General features: G+C 38.1%; 1 protein-coding gene and 1 long non-coding RNA gene across 3 annotated transcripts in view; one reads left to right on the top strand and one right to left on the bottom strand.

The window, feature by feature from the left end:
- Window positions 1-23533, bottom strand: part of LOC141420703 (uncharacterized) — a 126245-nt gene that overhangs the window by 46170 nt on the left and 56542 nt on the right. The window contains exon 2 of one of the 2 annotated variants that reach the window (XR_012445237.1): window positions 3944-4846. The exons of the other annotated variant lie outside the window; for it this stretch is intronic. This is a non-coding gene — a long non-coding RNA (uncharacterized lncRNA). Of the gene's footprint in view, window positions 1-3943; window positions 4847-23533 lie in introns of those variants that run through there. 2 annotated transcript variants of the gene reach the window in all.
- Window positions 19940-23413, top strand: Npvf (neuropeptide VF precursor). The gene is made up of 3 exons (XM_020181132.2): window positions 19940-20094; window positions 21335-21741; window positions 23188-23413. Exons 1-3 carry the CDS (start codon window positions 19957-19959, stop codon window positions 23231-23233), a joined length of 591 nt encoding a protein of 196 aa, XP_020036721.1. The 5' UTR covers window positions 19940-19956; the 3' UTR covers window positions 23234-23413.

Raw genomic sequence — 23533 nt, 5'->3', positions numbered from 1 at the left:
ATTTTATACTGAGCAGTAACCAACCCTGCTCTCTCTCTCTCTCAGAGAGAGACATATCCTTAAAGTTGCTCACTGCAGATACAACCCTGGGAAATAGCCCAGGTAAAGGAAGATTAGAGAACATTCTTGATATATCCAGCAAGACATGTAGAAGTATAAGAGACCTGTGGAGGAGTTTTCTCCAACAACAATTAGCTTTCTGGAAAAACAATAATAATTTTAGAAGACCTGCACTGTAGCACTTGCCAATTTCCAGCCATGGCTAACTCCAAGCTACCACTGTGATGTCACTCAACTCACAGTTGAGTCAATTTTGACATGTACTAGCTTGACCAGCCATTGACCCTTCTTGCTTCAATCACTTATTACTGTGACGGTTGCCCTTGACCTCAAAACATTATATCTGAATCTTTTGTTAAATGTATACATGATCTTACATACTATTATTACTTCACTCGTTTTCAAAACATATCCCTGCATAACTTTCCAAACGTAATGTATATGATCATCTTTTTGTAGTTTACTTACATGCAAGTATCAGAGCATTCTTTCCCCCAAGGATCCCAGAACAATGTCTGAAGAAGTTTGGTGGGGAAATCTTGAGTTACAGTTATGCACAAAAGAGAACCCAGAAAATCAAAATGTTAAGAACTGAGATGTGACAGTCTCAACCTCTAGCTAGTAGTCAATCTGCCTTATTTCTTTCTTTTTATCTTTATTTAGTAAGTCACTAAACTACCACTTATAAATTTGAGACTGTAGTCAATTTTCTACAATATCTGCTTTTAATTTTCTTTATAGTATTTATCACTCTTAATTTCCTGGGGTGAGGGGCTGTGGGTTTTAAACTTATTCATTATCTTTAAAATACAAAAACAAGGATTTTTTTCACTTTATCCCCAGCACCTAGAACAGTGACTAGAATGTAGAAATACTCAATGAAAAATAGTCAATAAATGAACTCTGATTCTTGATTTAGTATTTATTCTACCTCATTATGTTGCCTTTGCATTCAGTTGATTTTTCGGATGGTGAGTATGGCAGGTGACAAATAGCAGCTCAAAGTTGTTTGTTTGTTTGTTTGTTTGTTTTGGCAGGGCTAGGGCTTGAACTCAGCCACCCCACCAGCCCAATTTTTTTGTGATAGGGTTTTTTTAAGATAGGCTCTCATGAACTATTTGCTGGCTTGGAACTGCGATCCTCCTGATCTCTGCCTCCTGAATAGCTAGGATTACAGGCGTGAGCCACTGGCATCCAGTAAAGTTTTTCTTATAATTAAATTTGATTGGGTTTCAGGACATCTGGTACTCAAATGCTGCCACTCATGTACTATGCAAAATCAAACAAGTTACTTAACTATTACATGCCTCAGTTTTCTCCATCTAAAGTGCTCAAGGATCTCTGAAAGAATGGCTACCCTTTTCAGCGTTATCTCTGGGACCATGCAGTGCTGGGTATATACCATGCTGCACATATACCACGAAGTTTCTGTCTTGTTCTGATGGCATCCTTCTTTCTGGAGTAGAGATGAATACAGCATTTCTATCACCTGTTAGGTTCAGAGATTCTGAAAATTCTTCAAAGACAATTGCTCATCCTCCCTAATGAGGATTTAAATCATTCCTGTGACAAGTTCCCCAAATTTGCCACTTGTTCGTTTCCTCACCTATAAAATGGAGCTAAAAACACCTACATTACAGGGGCATGGTGATAATTAGATAATTAAACTGGTAGTTCCCCCAAGCCCTGGCATTCCTGCCAACTGGGTAAGTTAGCAGTGCAAATTCTACAGAAGCAGAGATTCTGGGATTCCCCACACACATTCCAAATATGATTTACCAAATCTTCTGGGTGATTCGGATCTCAAAGTCTGAGAACCACTAACAGATGAGACCGCCCGACACTCAATGGGCCCTCAAATGTTTGCTTTTCGCTTTTTTCTTAGCCACCCAAATCAATCCCAGCTAAGCTGCAGAATTATTTATCCTCATCCCATTTGACAGATGTGAACTCTGGGTAAAAGGAAGGAGACCATGCTCAAAAAGCTAACTGTAGATGCTGGCTCTAGCTGTTGTTCCTCTTCTCTGCTGTTTTTTCAACTTGACCAAATTCTACCTCCACATTTATATTTTTCTTTCTCCTATATCCTTTCATTTGTCAAAGAGTTGTTTCAATAAACCATTTTATGCATATGTAAGTAAATATCTGGTCACCTGCATGGTCATTTTCTAAGACGGCCAATAGTGCTTAGGGTTACTGTCTTCAAAATCGTTCAGCACTGGGCTCACATCATACAAGTAGCACTGATCAAGTTAGTCTTGATGGAGCCTGAATCTTTTAAATAAAAAATGGAGTTATCAGGAATAAAATTCTTTACTTATTGAGTGTCTCCTACGTGCCAGGCACTATTTTACATTTGGTATGAGTATTAGCCACTTCTCCATTGCTACAACAAAATACCTGAGGCTGGGTAATACATTAAAAAATATTCTCATTTAGCTCACAGTTTTGGAGGCTTGAAGTCCACACTTGAGTGTCCTATCTGTTCAGCCTCTGGTGAGAGCCCCATGTCATATTCTAAGAGGAACATCATAGGCAAGAGGGATCACATGAGGACACAGGAAGCCAGAGAGTGGGGAGTGGCAGGTCTTGTTCTTTTATAACAAGCCTCTCCTGGGAACTAATCAGGGTCTCACAAGAGCTACATTAATTCCTACCAAAGGCAGAGCCTGAGTGACCAAACAACCTTGTATTAAGTCTTACCTCTTGCACTAAGTTCTACTCTTTCAACACCGCAACATTGTGCAACAAGTTTCTAACACGTTAATTCTTGGATGATACATTCAAAACAATGCATTATCTTTTTTTCTTTAAACATATTTAAATACCTCTAACATTTTCAACATGATTTGGCAACATCTGGGACACGTCTTTTTTTTTTTTTTTTCAGTAGTGGAGTTTGAACTCAGGGCCTTGCACTTGCTCTATGGGTGATCTACCACTTAAGACACACTCCCAATCCCTTTTCTGCTTTCTTTTTCATTATTATTTTCCAAGTAGGGTCTTGCATTTTTGCCTGGGTTCAGCATCAGACTGTGATCCTCCTACCTGTGCCCTCCCATGGAGCTGGCATCACAGGCATGCACCACCACACAGGGCTTATTTGTTGAGATGGGATCTCACTAACTATTTGTTCCGCTTGACTGTGAGTGTTGCTCAAGTGGTAGAGCCCCTACTTAGCAAGTGCAAGGCCATGAGTTCAAACCCCAGTACTGCCAAACATAAACAACTATTTGCATGGTTGGTCTTGAACTGAGATCCTCCTGAGTAACTGGGATTATAGACAGGCATCAGCCACCACACCCAGCCACATCATATCTTTTTTGATATCTTAACAAAATGATGGCACAGACATCTGGGTGAAGAACAGGACTTTATAACTGGATTTTCAGCAAACTCTATTAAAGTGCCTCATTTCAATTAAGCAAATAACATCAGGTGGAAAAATTAGGCTAATTTTGCTGCAGATTTAAAGAAAGTGGAAGTAACTTCTAAACAGTGGTGTGTCTGTGCTTTGGTGGTAGAAGGCTCTGAGTTCATACTTAATTGAAAAAGCAAGTTACTACTGAATTTTGAAAATCCTGATAGAGTTTTTAAAGTAACTTAATGTAGCATTTTATGGTTGCTTTTGTAGTTTCATGCTTGCGATGGATATCGAGGGATGTATATGCCTTCTGATCTCCTAGATTTAATCAGACTTCTCACTTGCCTGTATAATGGTTTATGGTACCTGTGATGATTTGCAGCAACCTAGCACTTTTAATAATTTACTGCAAAAGCATTTAATTTTTAATGGACAAGAATGGGTTAGAAGTAACTTTTGCATGGGTAAGTGCTCTGCTGAAGAGTGGGAAAAAGAAACAGTACATTTGAATTCCAAACATTATTGAAAAGCATGTGTCTTTTATTACCAAAATCAAATGCATAATTGAAGAACATACCTAACCCCAAACTATTGTTCATGCTTTATTTAACCATAAGATAGCTTTGCTTTCCTGATGCTATCATGAGACATCTTTTCAAATTTTCATCTTCCAAACTGTTTTCAATATTCTGTTCCACTAGAAAAAACATAGCTATCACACTTTGTTACATCTTGCTAATCAAGAAAAGCCCAACAAAAAAATGGTTTGTAATGTCTGGCACATTAAAAAAAAAAACTACCATTTTATATGCATTTTCCTTCAAAGTTTTTCTAAGATCACATAGTGTGCATACCTAGAAATGGTTTCACAACTGGCCTTAAAAATATCAGAGTTTCCATGTGGAAAGAAAAATGGGACGATGCCAGGATAAATATGTTTTTAAGACTTGATGGAGGACAAAACATCTCTTGCCTTCAGAGGCTCATAAAACAAAAAATGTTGCAATCACCAAATAATCCCTTTTTCAGATATGCCATATGTAAAAATAAGAATGGCTTCACAGAACTGCTTGCTGGGGAACCATCTAGCAATCTGCAGCTCTGGGAACTCTCCTGCTTGTCTCACATTCCGGAGTTGACTGTCCCCCAGTTTATCCCAAAATGGGCTATAGGGAAAACTCTGATGGTCAAGGGTCCAAGTCCACAAGCTGTTTCTGGAACACCTTTGGAATTCAGACGTCAGAGCAGTTACGTGTGAAACTCATTCTCTTTGTTTTGGCTTTCAAGTAGTCTTTAGTGTAAACCCTGCTCCAGAAGATTGGCTCCCAGGAGCTCAAGGAGTTCCTGTCAGCATTAACCCATCTAGAGATGAAAGTTTGAGTCTCCAAATGAGTCTTCCATTGTTGGTTTCCTGAGATGAACCTGGAGGTACAAGATTCAACTGGTTAACCAAGGACTCTTTCCACTGTCCATGATCTTTTGACTTGCTGGAGGAGTTATCTGTGGCAATTCTTTCTCTATTAACCAGATCATCCATGGCTACCCTAAGTAATGAACAGGAACTTCTAGGTCTAGACAATTGTCCCCCAGATTTGAAGAAGCAGGAATTGCTCAGGGCATCTGAGTTGGATGACCATCACCAATTACAGCCACATATCACTTTCTTTTCTCCAACTGTATCAAATTTTTATCTCAAATCACCAACATAGACTTTTGGAGGCAGAGATCCCACAGAAATTATCAAGCAACCTCAAGTTTTTTGCATGAAGAAACTTGCCAAAAGTTACATGGAAGTTGAAAACAGGCATACAAACTCCCTGATTTCTAAATCAAGTGCTTGTCCCATTGCATATGTCTCACTCTCCTTTTCCCCTACTTCCCTCTTTTTTTCCTCCCTCCCCTCCCCAACTACTGTCATTCATTTTTTTGCTGGTTTTAGACTTTCCCCAGTGGTGCCCATGGGTGTCATTTAACTGTCACAGTAACTTTCACTGCTAAAAACACTACATAGAGAGTGGGTGGACAGTGGGTACTCCTTTACCAAACTAGCAACTTTTTTGGCTTAACTATTTTCTTCCTCCTCTTCTTCCAATTAAGTGTTCTACCTCTTTTTTTTTTTTTTTTTTTTTTACAATCTGACAACACCATTAAAAAAAGCTGGCTAGCCCTACCTAATTTGCCAGCCTAACCTCTAAAACAGAAACATAATTAAGTTTCTTGATCATATTAATTCCTCTTTGTGTTCCTTACTAGCTGGTGGATTTGTGAACCATCTTCAAAAGAAAACAGGGACATGCAGAAAAGAATATTATAAATGTAGCTTTCTAATTGTTGCAGGCTGATGTTGAGGGTTCTTGCCTTCACAGGCCAAAGCACTGGCTCGTGAGACAGTGGATTGTCTGGTGGGACAACAAGGTGGGCACACAAAGTAGGATTTATTACAGAAAGAAAAGGCTGCAGGTAGAGCAGCGCAGCAGAGCCCAGAAACCAGTGGCTCCCTGCTCAGGTGAAGGCTGGGGCTTTTTATGGACACTTTTAACTCTGGGTTAGGGTAAGGCTTAGGTGGGTTTTTTCCACTGGCCATGGATTCGCGCATATGCGGGATATCTTCCATGAGCTGGTCTGTTTGCCCCTTATGGGGCAACAGAGAGCATTCTGTTTATCAGCCCTGTGGCAGATTTATGAGACCATGTGTCTCCTCCTCAGAGTGCAGGGCTCATAGTGCTCTCCATGGGGATGGGATACTGACTCACACATCTTCCTTTAGGTCCCCAGACCCAAAAGAGCCAAGCCTCCATCGTGGTCTGAGTCTTTACAGTACCCCCAAATTTATGCCACTTGTACACAAAAACTGATGCAGCAGGGTTAACATTGGTCAGTCCAGGGCATAGAACTGGAGTGTCCTTGAGCCAGGGAAGGAGTGCTTTCTTTATTCTAATGTATCTTTTAAAAGACTTAAAAATTAAAGAAGGCAAAGATACAGGGAGAAAGAGAGGAAGAGAGAAAGGAAGGAGTGAAAAAGTATGCCCAAACCACAATAAACATTATAAACCTAAAATCTAGACTATATCAGAAAAAAATTAAGAATTATAAATAAAAAGGCTAAAAGCATAATAAAGTCAAGCCTGTAATCCTATAAATCTATAAAGCTAGGTTTTTAATGAGGTAAAAACATCTATAAATTCCAGTTTTTTCTATAGCAGTTAAAAGAAAGGTATATTGTGAGTGATGGACTAGTATTGAATATAGATAAGAAAAATGACTTTTATGAATGGGTGCTGGAATTTTTCATATATGCCATTCATGTCTATACAGTGGGAAACAGACTGAATAACAGCCAATCTTATATTTTTGGCAGAATAAATGATTAACCACTTCACATCTGAGCCAATCTCAATTCAATCAACTGTATGGAAATTAGTCACTATAATGGAAAAAGTACTTAACTCAGAAGGGTTCATTCATTCCTCACTTATCAATACATACCAGAAAGATAATCTTTCTGTTTATGCTCCCAGGCTCTACTTATTCATTCATTCGTTCACTCATGCATTTGCTCAGCAGGTATTTGAGCTCTTGCAATGAGCTAGACACTTTGTAGGGCACTGACAATTAAAACATACTCCTTAAAATAAAGGAAATTGAACATTGGAAAAAAATAGTTTACTATTTGAATATTAGCAAAGATTTGTCAAAAAAAAATACTATGGAGGCAGAAGACAAAAAAGGGAAAACTGCACCATTCTATGGCAGCTGGAGATATCTTCACAGAGGAAGTAACAGCTGAGTCAGGATGTAAAAGATAACTAGGAGTTCAGTACAAAGTTTATAATGAAAATCAAATCCTGAAAATAAAAGAGGCCAAGTTTATGAATTCCTCCATTAAGCCAGCATTTCTCAATTGTTTCTAGATCTTACTTGAGAAAAAGAATTTTATGGTCGAAAGAAAGTTTCAGGAAAACTTAATTCTACATCAAATAGTATTCTTTTTGTTGTTGTTGTTGTTCATTTATTCACATGCGCATACATTGTTTGGGTCATTTCTCTACTCTACCCCCTTCCCTCACACTGCCCCCCTCCCCCACACTGTCTCCCTTCCCCCCTCAGTTCCAGGCAGGTCCCGTTCTCCCCTTATCACTGATTTTGTTGAAGAAAAGACATAAGCTTAATAAGGAAGACAAAGCATTTTTGCTAGTTGAGTGAAGGATAGCTACACAGAGAGATTCCTACTGTTGCTTTTGTGTACCTATGTGTTACAACCCATGTTGATTCAACTCTAACTGATCTTTACATTGGTTCCTGATCCCCTGCTCATGATAACCCATCGTTTTAAGGTTTCTGTATTAGTTCCTCTGGAGTGGGGACATCAAACGCTTTCATGTTTTGGGTTTTCTACCTATTCCTATATCTCCCATATGTGCTCTCCCCTTGTCTTGTGATCCAAGTCCAACCACATTGCTGGATTTGCCCTAGATCTAAAGTCTGCATATGAGGGAGAACATACGATTTTTGGTCTTCTGAGCCTGACTGACCTCGCTCAGAATGATGCTCTCCAGTTCCATCCATTTACCTGCAAATGATAAGATTTCATTTTTCTTCATGGCTGAGTAAAATTCCATTGTGTACAAGTACCACATTTTCTTGATCCATTCATCAGTAGTGGGGCATCTTGGTTGTTTCCATAACTTGGCTATTGTGAATAGTGCTGCAATAAACATGGGTGTGCAGGTGCCTCTGGAGTAACCTGTGTTGCATTCCTTTGGGTATATCCTCAGGAGTGGGATTGCTGGATCATATGGCAGGTCTAGGTTTAGATTTTTAAGAAGTCTCCAAATTCAAATAGTATTCTTTGTGAAAGGACTTCTTAGCATGTCAACCAAATACATGAAATGATATACCCAAGTTTACAGTGGCAGTCCATGGACATAGAACTGGAGTAGAGTAAAACCAGTGCTGAGTGTAAACCTAGAAAATAGCAACACACTGTGCAATAATTCCTACCCCTGATCAAGGAAGACCTCTCTTGATGGTCTACTTTTCCGAGTATACACCTTATGTCTATATTTGTGGTCTATGTTCATGAACTTTTCTTCATGAATGCTTTAGACTAACATAAGAAAAGGACACTGTGTACTCCACTAGTGAGTGTTGAAAAAAAAATAGCAGGCAAGTATTATTACATGTATTATTACTAATATCAGCTCTGTAAGCATTCTTATCTCAAAAAGGTTGTCATTGTCTTTGAGGATTCTAGAAGATATGCTATAATGCTACCTGGCTTTCAGTGTTACAGGAAGACTAGAAAACCCAGAATAATATGACTGAGCTATGCACGTGCATGTGATTGGATAACAATACCAAATAGAAATCCAGAAATTACTTTGCTTCTTTGTATGATGATCAATAAATAGATTAACAATTCTTCCTTTCACACCCATCTCGTGAATGTAAGATATTATGTGTTGAATTAAGCTTTTTCCTATTTAAAAAAAAAGTACAATTTAACTATATTTTAAGAATCACTAAGTTATTAATAAAAAATAACGTGGGAAATGCTGATGGCCTAGATAACACAGGGAAAGATGAATGACTCGCCAATCACTATTCCTGTGGACAGAACTCCAGAAATTGCAGATAAAGGAAGACTTCAGACCTGTTATAGAACACTATTTAAAACATATACTACCTGTATATTAGGCTGGAGAAGAACTTTTCAGTTGATGAAGGCAGAATTAGATCTATGACTTACATTATGGTGATCAATCCTCTATAAATATTAAAGTTCTATCCATTACCTTGGACATTTCCCTAGAGAGTTTTAACATGTCCCTGTTGGCTACCTTAATATGTAAATCATTGCCATTTTGAGGCCAGTTTAGAATCTCCACTTAAAACTTTTTTCTACATTCCATCATTTCTCCATTATATTTTTTAATTTTAGGAAAGAGAAAGCTACCCTTTCTTCAGATTATCATGTTCACACTGCATTCACCAAGCCTCCTGTTCAGCTGTTCAGTGTTATTTATCTTTTCCCCTTTTCTTTGCTGATAGTAAAATTTGCAGCACTTAGAAGTCTATTCTGTTGGCTTAGGAAACTTGGCTCAAGCTGTTAGTACAAGCAATAAATGCAGTCAGCTTCTACTCTGTCCCCTATAAAATGCTGGAAACCATAGCTCAGATTCTTTGGTCAGTGGCCACAGTCTGCAAATGTCACATTCCATCAAAATCATTTCAGCAACTGTTGTTCACAGGCATGTCCAGAGACAGAGAGAGTGATACAACAAGGGTCACATGAGACAGAGGTCAAGTCTCTGTGTACTAATTTACCACCTAGTAAAAACCATGCTGCCCAAGGTTCCCAAGTGTGACAATAATTTAGGGCTCTCCAAATTCAGCACTTCTGAGATTTGGGGTGGGGAAAGAACAACAGGCCAGTAATAATTCAATAGTTTTCTTTCTAGCACAGAATCTCCCAGCCTTCCAGCCTATATCCCATTCCCTCTTCTTCCCACCTACACATGAACACATTCTTTAGGAGACTTAGGAATAATCACAGCAGCAATAGCAGCCACCAGTAACCAACATTCATGGGTGCTTACTGGACTGAGGCCTTAGCCAGCCATGCTGAGCATATGCTCACATCTTCTCCACATGGGCTACTGAAAAACTGACTTGGCCACTGACCAGATCAGAGAGCACATGGACACTGAGTGGTGCCCTTCACCTCACAACTTCATTTTGTTCCAGAATGGTCCAACTCACATCACCCTCCTCCATTCCAACTCTTTCACACTTAATCCCAGAGAAGGCATGTGTGTCCTCTGCTCAGGCTCCTCCTGAGGGAGAGGGCCAGCATAACTCACAGCATCCCAAACTTTCTCTGCCAGTCTGTGGTTCAAGAGGAAGGATGCAGAACAAAACAGCCCTAGCCTCTTAGATGGAGACCAACTACTGCTAGCAATGCAAGGGAGAAATTACCTGACAGATTTTTCATTCAAAAAACTTCATAAATTTTTAAATCTCACTCTCTCAAAGTGAGCCATAAATGGGTCAAATGATACAATTGATATGATATGAATTCTTTATAATTATGGAAATGGCAGCTTCCTTATTGGTCATATGAGTCACATAACATGTAATTCCCTGTCTTGGTTTATTAATAATGGATACACAGTTATCAAATTGTTCTAATGAACACTTCTAAAATACTTTCTGTCACTGGAATAAAATATTTTATTGTAGAAAGATATGATTGTAGGACTGAACTAGAATGTACCATTATTACCACTTGCAATTTAGTGTAAATACTGTCAAAAAATTGACAGAGAACAATGAAGTTAACTACCAAAAGAATATACTCTCATATGTGGAATTACACACAAGAGTATCATTTTTTACTATCTCCAAAATAAATACTCCTTTGTGATTGTTTCACAGTTTGTTATATCTTTTGGATATTGTTAAATATCCAAAAGAAAATTTTGGATTGTGCTTCCAATGAACACTCTCCAAGTGTCAGGCCAAAAGTGGCAAGTTTACCAACTTAGTAGAAAAATTAATTTTCTTGCTTAAAAAGCAGTGAACCACTTGCCTCTATAGCATAGAACTTACTTGACCTTAGTAAACGCAGTGGTAAGAGATGAGGTAAACCATATTACCACTGCAAAATAAAGGACGTGAAACATTTAAGAAAGAGGCCCAAGTTGAAAAGAGTTTAAGACCATTTAGGCACCAAACCATCTGGTCTTGAAATTCTCAGGACAGTGCTTTATTATGAACATAATGCTGGAAGCAGGAGCACCTCCACATACCAGAGAGAAACACCTGAACCAGGGCTTTCACCTGCCAGGGGAAAAAAGGAATCTTATGGGCTTTCACCATTGGCACTGCTTCTGATGGATATATGAAGAAATATCTGGGAATTGTGACCTCAACTGCCTTGGGGAAGAAGGATCTAGAATTTGTTTTGTTTTGGTTTTTTTTTAAACCATCATAGTCCTGCATAAACTTCAAAAATATCACACAAGAACACCTGCTTGCAAAAACAAAGAACCAGATGGCACAGCTGAGGCACTGTCTACTGATACCACCTTGACAGGATAGACCCCTCCTCAGCATCTTTACAGAGAAACTGAGGAATACCTGCTCCAACACAGAATGTTAAGTCACCCTCTGACTGCAAGTCACAATTTAGATTCTCACCAACTGGGGAAATCACTTTACTCTGCATAGGGAATTGAAATCAAGGAGAGAAAAGTCCATATTCTCCCTTACACTTTATCTACCTGGTTTGGATACCTCTTATATTGTCTTCCCAGTAATGCCACCCACCCTAGACTCCTCTCACAGATTTTCAACAGGACCCTCTATGTTAATGCAAAGTGACCCACCTCTGGTCACAAATGGTAGGTTCAGAGTAGAACTCCTTATCTACTCTGGGTCAATCAGAGTCCTTTCCTAACACTTTGTATCTGGAACTGAGAGATAGGGCTGTTTTTTGTTGGGTGGTCAGAACTGAAGGTATATAAACTCAGAAGGTATTAACAAATGAATAGACAAGTTAAAATCTTGACAAAAATAGAAAGGGATAATAAAACAGATAGAGAAAGAAAAAAGGAGAATTCAAGAGAAAGTCTCAATGGTGATTTGAGTCCTTGGCTCCAGATTCTCTATAGGCCCAATCCCATTCCTAAGACATCCAAGGTCTTTATAGTAAATTCCTTGTTTTGCTTGATCACATTGGAAATTTTAATAACATGTAACAAAGGAATCCTCAGTAATATATCAGGCAAAGGACAACCTCATTTTGCAGCTGTCCCAATAGGAAAGCTTCAGTTATAAAGTATTTACAAGAATAGGTACTGTATAGAGACAGGAAGAGTTCAACATGAACCCACAGTGATTTTTCTCCTCTTCTAGTTCTCACTATACCCCACTTAGCCTGTATGCTAAGGTTGCCCAGGATTCTGGGGCTCTGTCTCCCTGAATATTTTTATCAAGATCAGATCAGATTAAGATATATATATATATATTAAGATGTTTTGAAATGGTAAATATAAATAAGCAAATCAGCATGAAGTATATGAACACATAGGAAGGGCTATATTCTACTGCTCTTGACCTAGAGGTTGGAAGATGTGTGATAGACAGGTGATTCACTAAGTATCCACATCGCTCTCCCAGTTGGATGCTTCCAGATCATAAATCCCTACCAATGAATCAGAGGGGCAACTCTAGTGGGGCTCATCAACCAAGGCCCACCATTCCAAAACTGCTCTGGGTCATTCACATCTTTGTTTATAAGAAGCTCTTGTCCCTAGAGTTAGCATGCCTGTTTCTGCATCTAAATATGCTCTAAAGCCTTTACTAACTTTATCTATTTTCTTTTCATTATAGGCCCTCAAAGGAGAAATATCTGATCTCTTAAACTCACCAATTTAAAACCTGGTAAGTTTTAAAACCCAGTATGGAATTAAATCCATTAGGTATTTAATGAGGATTACATTAACAGGTATTTAGTTCATTTAACTTCAATTAGTCCAGAAACGTTCATTCTGAATTTTTTTAGAATCATATGGGATTGCCAGAAAATCTCCTGTAATTAAATTTATACCCAAAGTCACTGGAGATTTAAAGTTGTGCCTTTAAGTACACCTCCAAAGACAATAGTGACAATTTGAATATTTTTCTTTTTTCTGGCTCAAAATTGATTACGTTTTTTTATTATGAAGTTGATTGAGTTTAACCAATAGAAACTCTATGCTGTGGAGTGTATCCTTTAGGGATCCAAAAAACCAGTGTTGAAGGGAAATGTAACCCCCCTCCCCCAGTGCTGAAGTTCAGCCACTGTGACCCAATTGACAGAGGCATAAATTGGGTCTCGGGTACCCAGAGGAGGGTATTGGTAGAGCAGGCAGGCAGGTGATAGATATTGCCAAAACCAAAGGACAAAAAAAAAAAAAAAAAACCACAGACACAAGAAAGTCAAAGTGCCAGTGTGTCCACGTGGTCAGAGCTATTAAAGAGAAAAAACCAACCAAACAACAACCCATTCATGGGCGCATTCCAGTTAGACCTTCCCATCCAGATGAAAGAGTATCTGGGAGGTCCACATTAGTCAGGACGCACATTCTGATTAGCTACACATCTGCTCTTATGCCCATGTTTGAGACGGGAAAGGAGATGTTCTTGCAAATGTCCTCCACAACCCACATCAGTGTAGATTTAAGCCACAAATTCCCTCCCCAGAGAAAGCCTGGTCAAGTCAGTAGAAAAGAGAAGCCTAAGGATTGGGTTAGGTTCTTCCTAAACTATAAAAGTTTTAAAATTTCTTTTTCATTAAAGTAAATTAGTACTTGAAAAGCATAGTCTACATTTTGAAGCAGAACCTTTCAAAACACAAGACAAAAGCAAATATAAGATATTGAAATGGCACACATTTTGTAAGAAATTAAATTATCCTGCTCAGCTTTGAATGACAAGATGGCTGCTTGCTTGTTTTAAAAACATCACAAGCAAGACAGGTCAAAAAAAAATTATATATATCAGTAAAGGTCTTGGTTTCCATTTCCTACATTTGTATAAAAGCTATGTGTCGTTTTAACTAAACATCTGGTCTTCGTCCCTGATGTACAAAATTCTGAATTTTCTTGACTTTTTGGCAAGAGATATCACAACCCCTGCCAGGCCAGTAAAAATCACACATTCTTCCTTCCAGGAAAAAAATGTCAATAAAATGAAACATTTAAAAAACATAAAAGCTCAAGTTGGAAAGCTAAACTGTAGAGGCTGCCTTCTAATCAGTTTTGCACAATTGCTTTAAAAACCTAAAAAAAAAAAAAAAAACCCACCACTTCATAGCATTCAAAAGATCTAATACAGATACTAAAGGTTTATTCAATATATTCCCCTAAAATACATCCTTTAGATATAGGAACCTTGCCATTTAGTCACCTTCTAGAATAAATCATGTGAATTAATTTTTATAAATATTTAATGTTTGTTCTTGTATGGTGCAAATTGATTCTCTAAGTTACTTCAAATACAGTTGAGTTTCAACAGCTTTTACTACATGGAGGAACAATCTTTGTTTCACATTCACATCAGCACCTTCCCAGGTCCAGGCATTGTAATCCCTCATAGTAAAAGGCAGAGAAGTAAATACACCCTTGCCATCCAGACATGACAGGCTCAGTATAACAAGCTGCTCATAAATCATAAGGCAAAGGCACTACCATACATTTTTAAATAATAATTTTATAGTTTGCAAATGATGCTTTTATTTGGAACAAAACCAGGTATTTCTCTCTGCCACATAATGCTGAAATGAATTATATCGTAATGCCATCTCCCCAGCTCTAAGAGGGCCTAAAATTAGTTAACAAATGGTTGCAAAATACTTTGCAAACATGAAATGCGAAGTAAGATTCTAATACCCGTAAATTCTTTTGCATAACTCAACAATTGGATTATGCTTCCATGGGAAGGAAGAAGTAATCATTGTAAAGAGACAAGCAGCCTGGAGGGAAATGGCTGGGTTGAGGATGAGAAGGGTTCTATAACCAGGTTCCTCTGGACACTAAAATTAACCCTCCCTTTGCTAGACATCACTGTGGCCTCAGGAGGCGTGCGTCCATGTGTGAAATGAGCTGCCCCTTCAACATCACAATTTAGTTGGTTTTTTAACTTATTTTGCGTGGATTGGTGCAGATCAAATCCAAAGCCTCACACATGCAGGGCAAGCACTCTACCATTGAGCAACACCTCCAGGCCCGAAGATTTAAATTAGTTTACCACCTGTGGCACAAAACGACCACTTATTTTAACTATTTTACTAGAAGTACATAGGGACCAGAGCCCTTCAAACTCCTAACTCCACACTCAAGTCACCTTGGTTTCCCACTGATAGAAAAATGTTTCCCATGCTGACTGCCTGCCAGAAGTTAGGGTGCAGCTAATGGGCTCAGAAAGATAATTAGCAATCAGAACCCACTTCTGTCCCAAAGTCTGCCTGGTGGAAGTATTGTCAGGAAGTCCTCCCTGTGGCTGTGCAGTCCCTTTTCACAACTTTCCTGAGATTTGGACACAATTGATTACCATCAATATAGCAAGATGTATCAGAACACTCTGAACTTACCAAACTACTGATAAACAGGTTGGGAATGTAGCACACTGATAAGAGTGCTTGCCTAGCATGTGCAAGGTCCTGGATTTAATCCCTAGCATTACAAACAAAGAAAAGGAAAAATTTTTTAAAACTGTAGAATATGCATAAATTCATCTTCAACCTTCTTATACCTGATCACTCAGATACAGGTCTTAGTCTAGAAAAGTCTTAATTGGGTTGTTAAAACCTTCCAATTTCAGAACAAGCTACAAACTTAAGCTCTAATAATGTATAAGTCACAATGAAGAGAAGATTTTGGAAGAATTAATTAAAGACAACTTCAGTTTCAACTGCTATTCCCAATACTACTGAAAAATTTATTCATTCATTTAGAAATAAAATTTCCTGCGCTTCTTGCAACAGACAATGAAAATACCACTATGATCTGCACAGACAAGATCCTGCCCTCACAGGGTTTACAGAGCAATGGAAGGGACCGGGAAAAGCAGAATGACGAGCACCATGATCAATGAAGAATATTGAGCTGTCACTTGGAGCTGGAAACCAGGAGAGATGGTGCACAACATATGATGCCTCAGCTGAGATCCAAATACTGAAAGAGAGAGGCCAGTGGCAGAGGGCTGGAGGGAAGAGAAAACACAACTATCTGAAAGAAAAACAATGTTTGTCATAAAGGAGAGAGAGAGTTGCTGGAGAGTTAATGACAGAGAAATAAGCAGAGGAGCAAGCATGAAGAATGGGCTCCCTGAGTGATTCTGAGGGAAATGGGAAGCTATTGAAAGGTATTAAAATAGAAAGTCATCACTGTATTGGTTTATAAAAAATTTTTCCGAGTGCACTGTTTGAGAAAGAATTGGAGAAGACCAAGAAAAGGGTTTAGGCAAGAGAAAATAATAAATTTGGTAATTTCAATGGAGGTGGACAAAAGTGAGCAAATTTAAGAGCTACTTGGAAGTTAGAGGAGATCAGACTTTATTGGGCATACTCGAATAATAGCTAAGTGTCCCCATACTTTTTGGGTTCCAGTCCTGGCCCTGCCACTTATAAGGAAAGTAACTCAGTTTCCCTCTCCGAACTTCAGTTTCCCTTTCTATAGAGTAAATACTGAAAAATATTGATATTATTAAGCATAATAGCTCAAAACTAGAAACAATACAATTGTTCATCAACTACAATAGGATGTGGGAGAAAAGGGAATAGTCAAAGATCTCACAAAGGATTCTGGCTTACATAAATGGATGGATGATAATAACCACGCAGTTATCAATTTATTGCATCTAAGCCACAAATCTACTCTTCGGTGCACACTTTGAGATTATGGAAGTGGGTCCAGTAAGCATTTCTCCTTTGCAGCAGGCACAATTTTAAGCTTTTTCAGTAGAAGGCACTAGATGGGGCACTTCAGCAAAAAGACTTTTCCTCCTGGTTCAGGTGTGCTTCCATTACTTCTTTGCACTCTTGTACATGGCTAGTGGTACGTATGGGGGATACAGTGGTGCTCACCCTCAAGTTTCAGTGGGAGATTCCCAGGACATTCACAAATATCCCAGAAGTTTCCTTCTTGCCCAGCTTTTCACTTGCACCCCAGAAAGTATCTCCTGCTGTGACTGTGGACAAGCTCTGATCTGAGCAACCCAGAAAACCTCCCTGCCATCAATACTTTCTCTGATATGGTCTGAATTCCAGCTAGTTTGCTCTTTCTTTGGATACTCCTCCTCATCCCTAGTGTAGTCTTTACCCCTTTAAAACTGTCCATTATAATAATTTATATAATCATTCCTTATCAAATTAGTGTATGGTTTCTATCTTCTGATTAGACCCTGACTGATGCAACAGTATTCATCAACATGGGAAACAGAAGGAAAAACCAACACTAAAAAGATAAGCTCCATTTTGAACATAGTGAACTTGAGATGCTTGTAAGACATCCAAGAGCACTGTCTCATAGGAAACTCAGTATTTGAGGGGACTAAAGATCAGAAATGTCAAAGCTGGAAAAAAGAGTCTTAGATGCAAGTTTTAAGACTTCTAAAATCTCAGAAAATAAAGTACATACTTGAATGTCAGTAAAAATTTTTTAATTTTTGTATTCTTAAAACCAGCAGAGTAGCTCAAGTGGTAGAGCACCTGCCTAGCAAGTACAAAGCCCTGAGTTCAAGCCCCAGTACTGCAAAAAAGAAGAAGAAGAGAGAGAGAAAGAAGAAAAAGTTTAAAAACTAATTCACTCGTATGTATGTACATAGCAAGGCCACTTTTTTTGTGTGTGTTACTGGGAATTGAACTCAGGGACTCATGCATGCTAGGCAAGTGCTCTACCACTTGAACTATGCCCCAGCACTTTTTTTATTTTTAAGACAGGTTCTTGCTACCTTTCCCTGGCTGGTCTTGAAGTTGTCATCCTCCTGCCTCTGCCTCCCAAGTAGCTGGGTGTTTACCATCAAAGATTTATGGTGATTTCATACTGTGTATGTTAGGTGATGGCTCTACACCTATTAATATTTTCAAAGGTAAATAAAAATATGATTGAAAGGAGCCAAGCCCTGTATTAATGATATCACTCTCATTGTACGCCAAACTTAGAAGCCTAACGTGTGGAGACAGGAGAGCAATTAGTCATATGGACTACTCTGGATATTGACTGAAATCAAAAAACTCTAACAGATGTGCTGAGTACCCTAACTAGCAGCACTGAAGTTGGTGAACTGCTGAAAGCCCATGCTATCTGAAAAGGACAACTAGACATAAACAAAACTTTGCAGGAGACCCAGATGGTGCCTTCTGCTTTTTCCAGAGTGTGAACTTGGTCAACAAAACTTGCCCCTGGCTTTGCCCATTTTTCAAAAGTTTGGATCTACTGACCACAAAAAAAGGAACTTCCATCAGCAGTTTGCAGAAGAACAATTTGGAAGAGAAGTGTATTAAATCCTCAGGGAAATTAAACCCAACTAATCCAATGACAGCATTACAAAATTAACACTTTTGAATTAATTGCCTTCTGCTGTGGGGATTCTTGGCTACCACAGACCAAAACGAACGAAGCCAATGAAGTCAACTGCCTTAAGAGAGGTCACAGGCAAGGATGATGTTAAGGCAGCACAAGAGTTTACTCACTGCTGTTTTTCAACTTTCTGGATTACTCTGGAGATCCACAATACAGAGAAAGAGCTTCACTTCTGCCATCTCACGACTCAAATTGTGTACAGAAGGTTTGGCTAAAAGTGGCACAATTCTTGACACCCCAGAGCAATTGTCTGACTTTTTGTTAATTCACCTCCAGCTGCCCTTCTAGAAATCTCTGGGGTGTTGGACACTTGTATGGTCTTTTTCTCCTGGGAGGGTTGAAAGAACAATGGGGCCAAGTGGTGGCTTCTCTGGAGCCCAAGCAGTGTAGTGATAAGGCAGGTCTTTAAGAATACCAGTGAGCTGTTCCGAATAGATTCACTGTGGCATTTCAGTAAATACACATTTATTTCTGTAAATTCTCTTTTTATGCCATGATGTCAGTATGCCTGTGGCAAAGCAAGATTACCTAAGTAATATGGGCCTAGGGAGCAACAAAATTAGCATGTATGTGACTTACCCAGCCTCTGCTAGAGTTCTTAACTTAAGGACTTTTGAGCAGGAAGGTACGATGCAGCATCTTGATAGAAATAAAATCCTGGTGATTTATGCCAATTTGCCAAGTAAGACCCACAGGGCAAATAACAAGGGGCCTTAACTGCCTCCAGCTTCTCCTGAGATGGCCCGTTTGTCAAAGCGCCTATGGAACATTTGCTCATCTGCTCATCCTTCACATTACAGCTGACATTTACTCTTGAAGCTTTTTAATAAGCAAACAGCATTTTGCAAAAAAAAAAAAAAAATTAATTCATGGCATTTTATTGGGGGTATTATGACTTATAATTCTTTTCACATTCTAAATTTTGTTTGACATTTTGAAAATACTATGCCTAACTCTTTTGTGTGAATTAAAAAAAAAAAAAACATAGCTAGCATGTATTGAATCCTCTTTTTTTTTCCCTCCCCTCAAAAACTGACGCAAGCACCAAAAACAAAATACTTCTTGTTTGAAGTCAGAGAAATAAAGCATCTTGTTTGTTTGGAATCTTAATGACTATTGCCCCAATATTACCTAATTAGAAGGGCTTTCGTAATGAGGGATATTATTTTCAAAGTTAATGAATTTGCAAGCACAAACATTGATGATCCCCCCAGAATGAGTGACACGCATTCTTTACTGCATTTTTGGTCATACACTCTCTAATTAATATTAGTACTTAGAACATGTGGGAATGATTTCACTGTTACAGGAAACTTTTGTTTTTAGGCAGTATAAAAACACCATAAATTCCCTTCTTGTAGACTTGAGGCTGCACATATTAAGTTAATATTGGATTTGGACAAAATGGAAATTATTTCATCAAAACGATTCATTTTATTGACTTTAGCCACTTCAAGCTTGTTAACATCAAACATCTCTTGTGCAGATGAATTAATGGTGACCCATCTTCACAGCAAAGGAAATTATGACAAATATTCTGAGGTATGTTTTTAAATCTATCAAATGACTAGTATATGTGTGTGTAAATATTTGTCCTGAGTCTAATGTTTTTGTAAAGAGTAAGGAATAAATTTGTGCTTTTTCTTGTCAAACTTCAATATGACAGTATATTGATGTAACTTGTATTTCTTAACACAGAAGCACACAGCCTGGCCTCTCTAATGACAAGTAGAGAACAGGAGGTGTGTTAATGTATTTTCAGTCTTCTCAGAAGTGTACATTTGTAATAAGTAGTTGTAGGAATAAGATATGGGTATATTTCAGCTGGGCATTTGAATTGGCTTAAACTGCAAATTAGCAAATATGACATTTTTTTCTGCTTAGCCATTACAAGCTGGTATGTTTGTGATAAATCTAAGTAAAATGATTATCCCTAGATGTTAGAATTGCAAGTGATTTTTTTTATTTTCATTTTTAGATTTTTATGTATTTTCCAAATTTGCTGGAGTTAGTAGGTATTACTCATTTTACTCAGGTTACAATCAGAAAACAACTATTTAAAAACTTTTGTATGGACAAACTTTCCTGATAAAACTAAATCTAATTAAGTATTCCCTGTATTTTAAGTGGATCCTACAGTGTTGGCATATTTGTGGTATACTAACCCAAAAACAATTGGTTCTTCACTAAAAATGTAATTTATATTCTAATTAAAATACAATTGGTTTCCTGATACATGTTTTTAGGGTGGAACTCTGAATATGAAGGAGTAAAAAAGAAATTCAATGGGGCCTCCTACAACTGAACCCCCAAACCTGGCTAGCATCTGTTTCCATCTACTACTTGGCTTTTTAAAGGCTTCAGGGGAATAAGACATGGGAAGGGAATGGGAAGTTTCTTTAAAGTCAAAATATAAAATTATAGAAAATGTTTCATAAACAACATGAATCAAAAAGCTGAAAGAATAACTGCAATAAAATAAACGTTTGCCTCATTTCAATACTTCATTATGTTCCTGCTGCTTGAACATATTGCTGTACTCACTATCTATATTTTATTAATATTTTATGGTTGCCTTACAATAGTCAAGGGACAGAGAAACTAGATTGCTTTAAGAAGCTTAATACAAATTATTTATTAAAAATTCTGCACATAAGAACACAAACTTTGTTTATAGCTTCAACAATTCTGCAGATTAAAGTCCAGATTTAAGTTAATTTGGGTTTTAAATCTATGGCTTATAATAATAATAAACTATTTTAATTGCTATTTCTAACTATAGCCTAGAGGAACCCCAAAAGGGGAAAATGAAAGAAGTATCAATTTTCAAGAACTAAAAGATTGGAGACCAAAAAATGTCATTAAGATGAATACACCCACAGCCAACAAAATGCCACACTTGGCAGCTAACCTGCCATTGAGATTCGGGAGGACCATGAAAAAAGCAAGAGGCCCTGTGGAGAATGTCAACCTGCCTCTGAGATTTGGAAGAAATATGGAACCAAGCATCTTGAGACATGTTCCTAACCTGCCCCAAAGGTTTGGGAGAATAACAACAGCCAAAAGTGTCACTAAGACAATGAGTGATTTGATCCAAGAATCCATGCATTCACTGCCTCCCAGTGAGCTACTTTACTCCATACCCTGCCAGCACCAAGAACTCCAGCATCCTGACCAAAAACAACCAAGGTAAATAGCCTGAAAACCAAAGTACATGGACAATTATATAAAGCTGGTCCAGAAACTTAAAAAAGGATGACTTCTTTTCAAAATAAATTTCTAAGAAAGTAATTTTCTTAGACGGGGAAAGGCAATGACATGGGAAATAATACCTATGAAATAAGAACTGTGTAAGGCCAGGTGTAACATGCATGGTTACAGGTTCATTGTAATGAGATCGCTCCCCTAAGGCACATAGGGGCATAAATCCCATTACTGTATAAGCCACACACTAAGCCCGTGACACATTGTCTGACATTTGACCTCTCTGACATAAAAAGTCCCACATAAGAAAGTTATCCTCAAATCCAAAGGACACCATCTCAATAACCCACATCCCAAATCCAGAATGTTTTCTTCCCCAACTTTTATTCAAAGTTTTTTTTCTTTTTTCTGGATATCATTCAATAAATAAATCCTGATGTAATCATTCTTTATGTTAATTAATAAGTATTTATTATCACCTATGTATAAATCAGAGCTTAAGTTACTAAAAAAGATTAAATTTTACTATTATTTCCTAGTAGAGAATATAGCTCAAGAAGAACATTTTTTGATATAAAGAACAATGCTTTAGTTAAGGTCTGAGAGAGTAAGGTGACAGACAGGCTGTGTCAGCCTATCAGAGAGACCTTCTCAGAGCACTCCTGATTTCTTTCTTTCCATGGTACTTATCTTCATATGACTTATTATATGCTTATGGCCATAGAATTCCATTTCTATAAATCTCATCATTTTTGTCTAGTGCCATTTCCCCAGTACCTAAACCTGTATCTGCCTTATAGCAAGCCCTCCATTTTGATAGAATGAATTAATGATATAAGAAAGGCACTAACAAGGTCCTACAGAGGATGTTTCAGGGAGTGAGGGGAATCCAGGGATGTTTCAGGAGTCATACTTAGATAAGAAGCTCTACTTTGAACATTAAGAGACTGGTGGGAGGAGAGAGGTCATTGCCAGGCAAAAGGAGGAGGGTGAGTAAGGCACTAATGCAAGGAAAACCAAAAAGAGCCGAGGTTCTGTGTGGTGACAGCAAAGTGTACATAACAAGGAGAAGACACAAGGTGAAATGGGTAGAGGCCAAGCAGAGTGCAGAAGGCAGAGCCCAGACAAGAATTTGGGCATCATTCATCAGGAGATGGAGAAGAGCTGCCATTGTTTCTGAGGTCCTGGGATATATACAGGGGCAGAATTTGGCAACTTAACCAGGCACTGGGAGTGGGGTGGTAGTGCAGAGGTGAGACAAGTCATGGTAAGTTTTGATCTTCATGCTCATCACAAGTTCAGTTTCCATCAATACATCCATCTTTCAAGTGAAGCATAATTAGTTCATTAGGATAATGGGTCATATTTTTAGATGCCTTTGCACACTGGTGCTCTGGTAACTGAGAACACTTTGTACTTCTTATATTTCAGGAGACTGATATTCAAGGAAAAAGATGATGCAGAAGGAAAACAATAAAATAAAAAATCTGGAGCCTGACCCTAAAGATGGTATGAAACTGTGGCATGTCAGCTACAAATGGTTCTATGGTGAAGTCAACAAGGAAGAGTGGGTGCACTCCTCTGACAAGCTGTGTATCGCTGAGGGCAATTTTCCCTTGTCAGTGCAGATTATCTTGAAAAGCTCTAAAAAAACAATTAAAAGAATATTTGTAATGTAAAGTAGAAATAATTCTTGTCTGAATAAAAAAAGAGCATTATAAATACTTAAGAAGCCTCTGTCTGATGAGAAAGAAACTGAAGCCATGTCACTACCCTA

Source organism: Castor canadensis, chromosome 2 (genome assembly GCF_047511655.1).
Source record: "Castor canadensis chromosome 2, mCasCan1.hap1v2, whole genome shotgun sequence".
Classification (NCBI taxonomy): Eukaryota; Metazoa; Chordata; class Mammalia; order Rodentia; family Castoridae; genus Castor; species Castor canadensis.
This window is presented reverse-complemented; position numbering and strand designations above follow the sequence as displayed.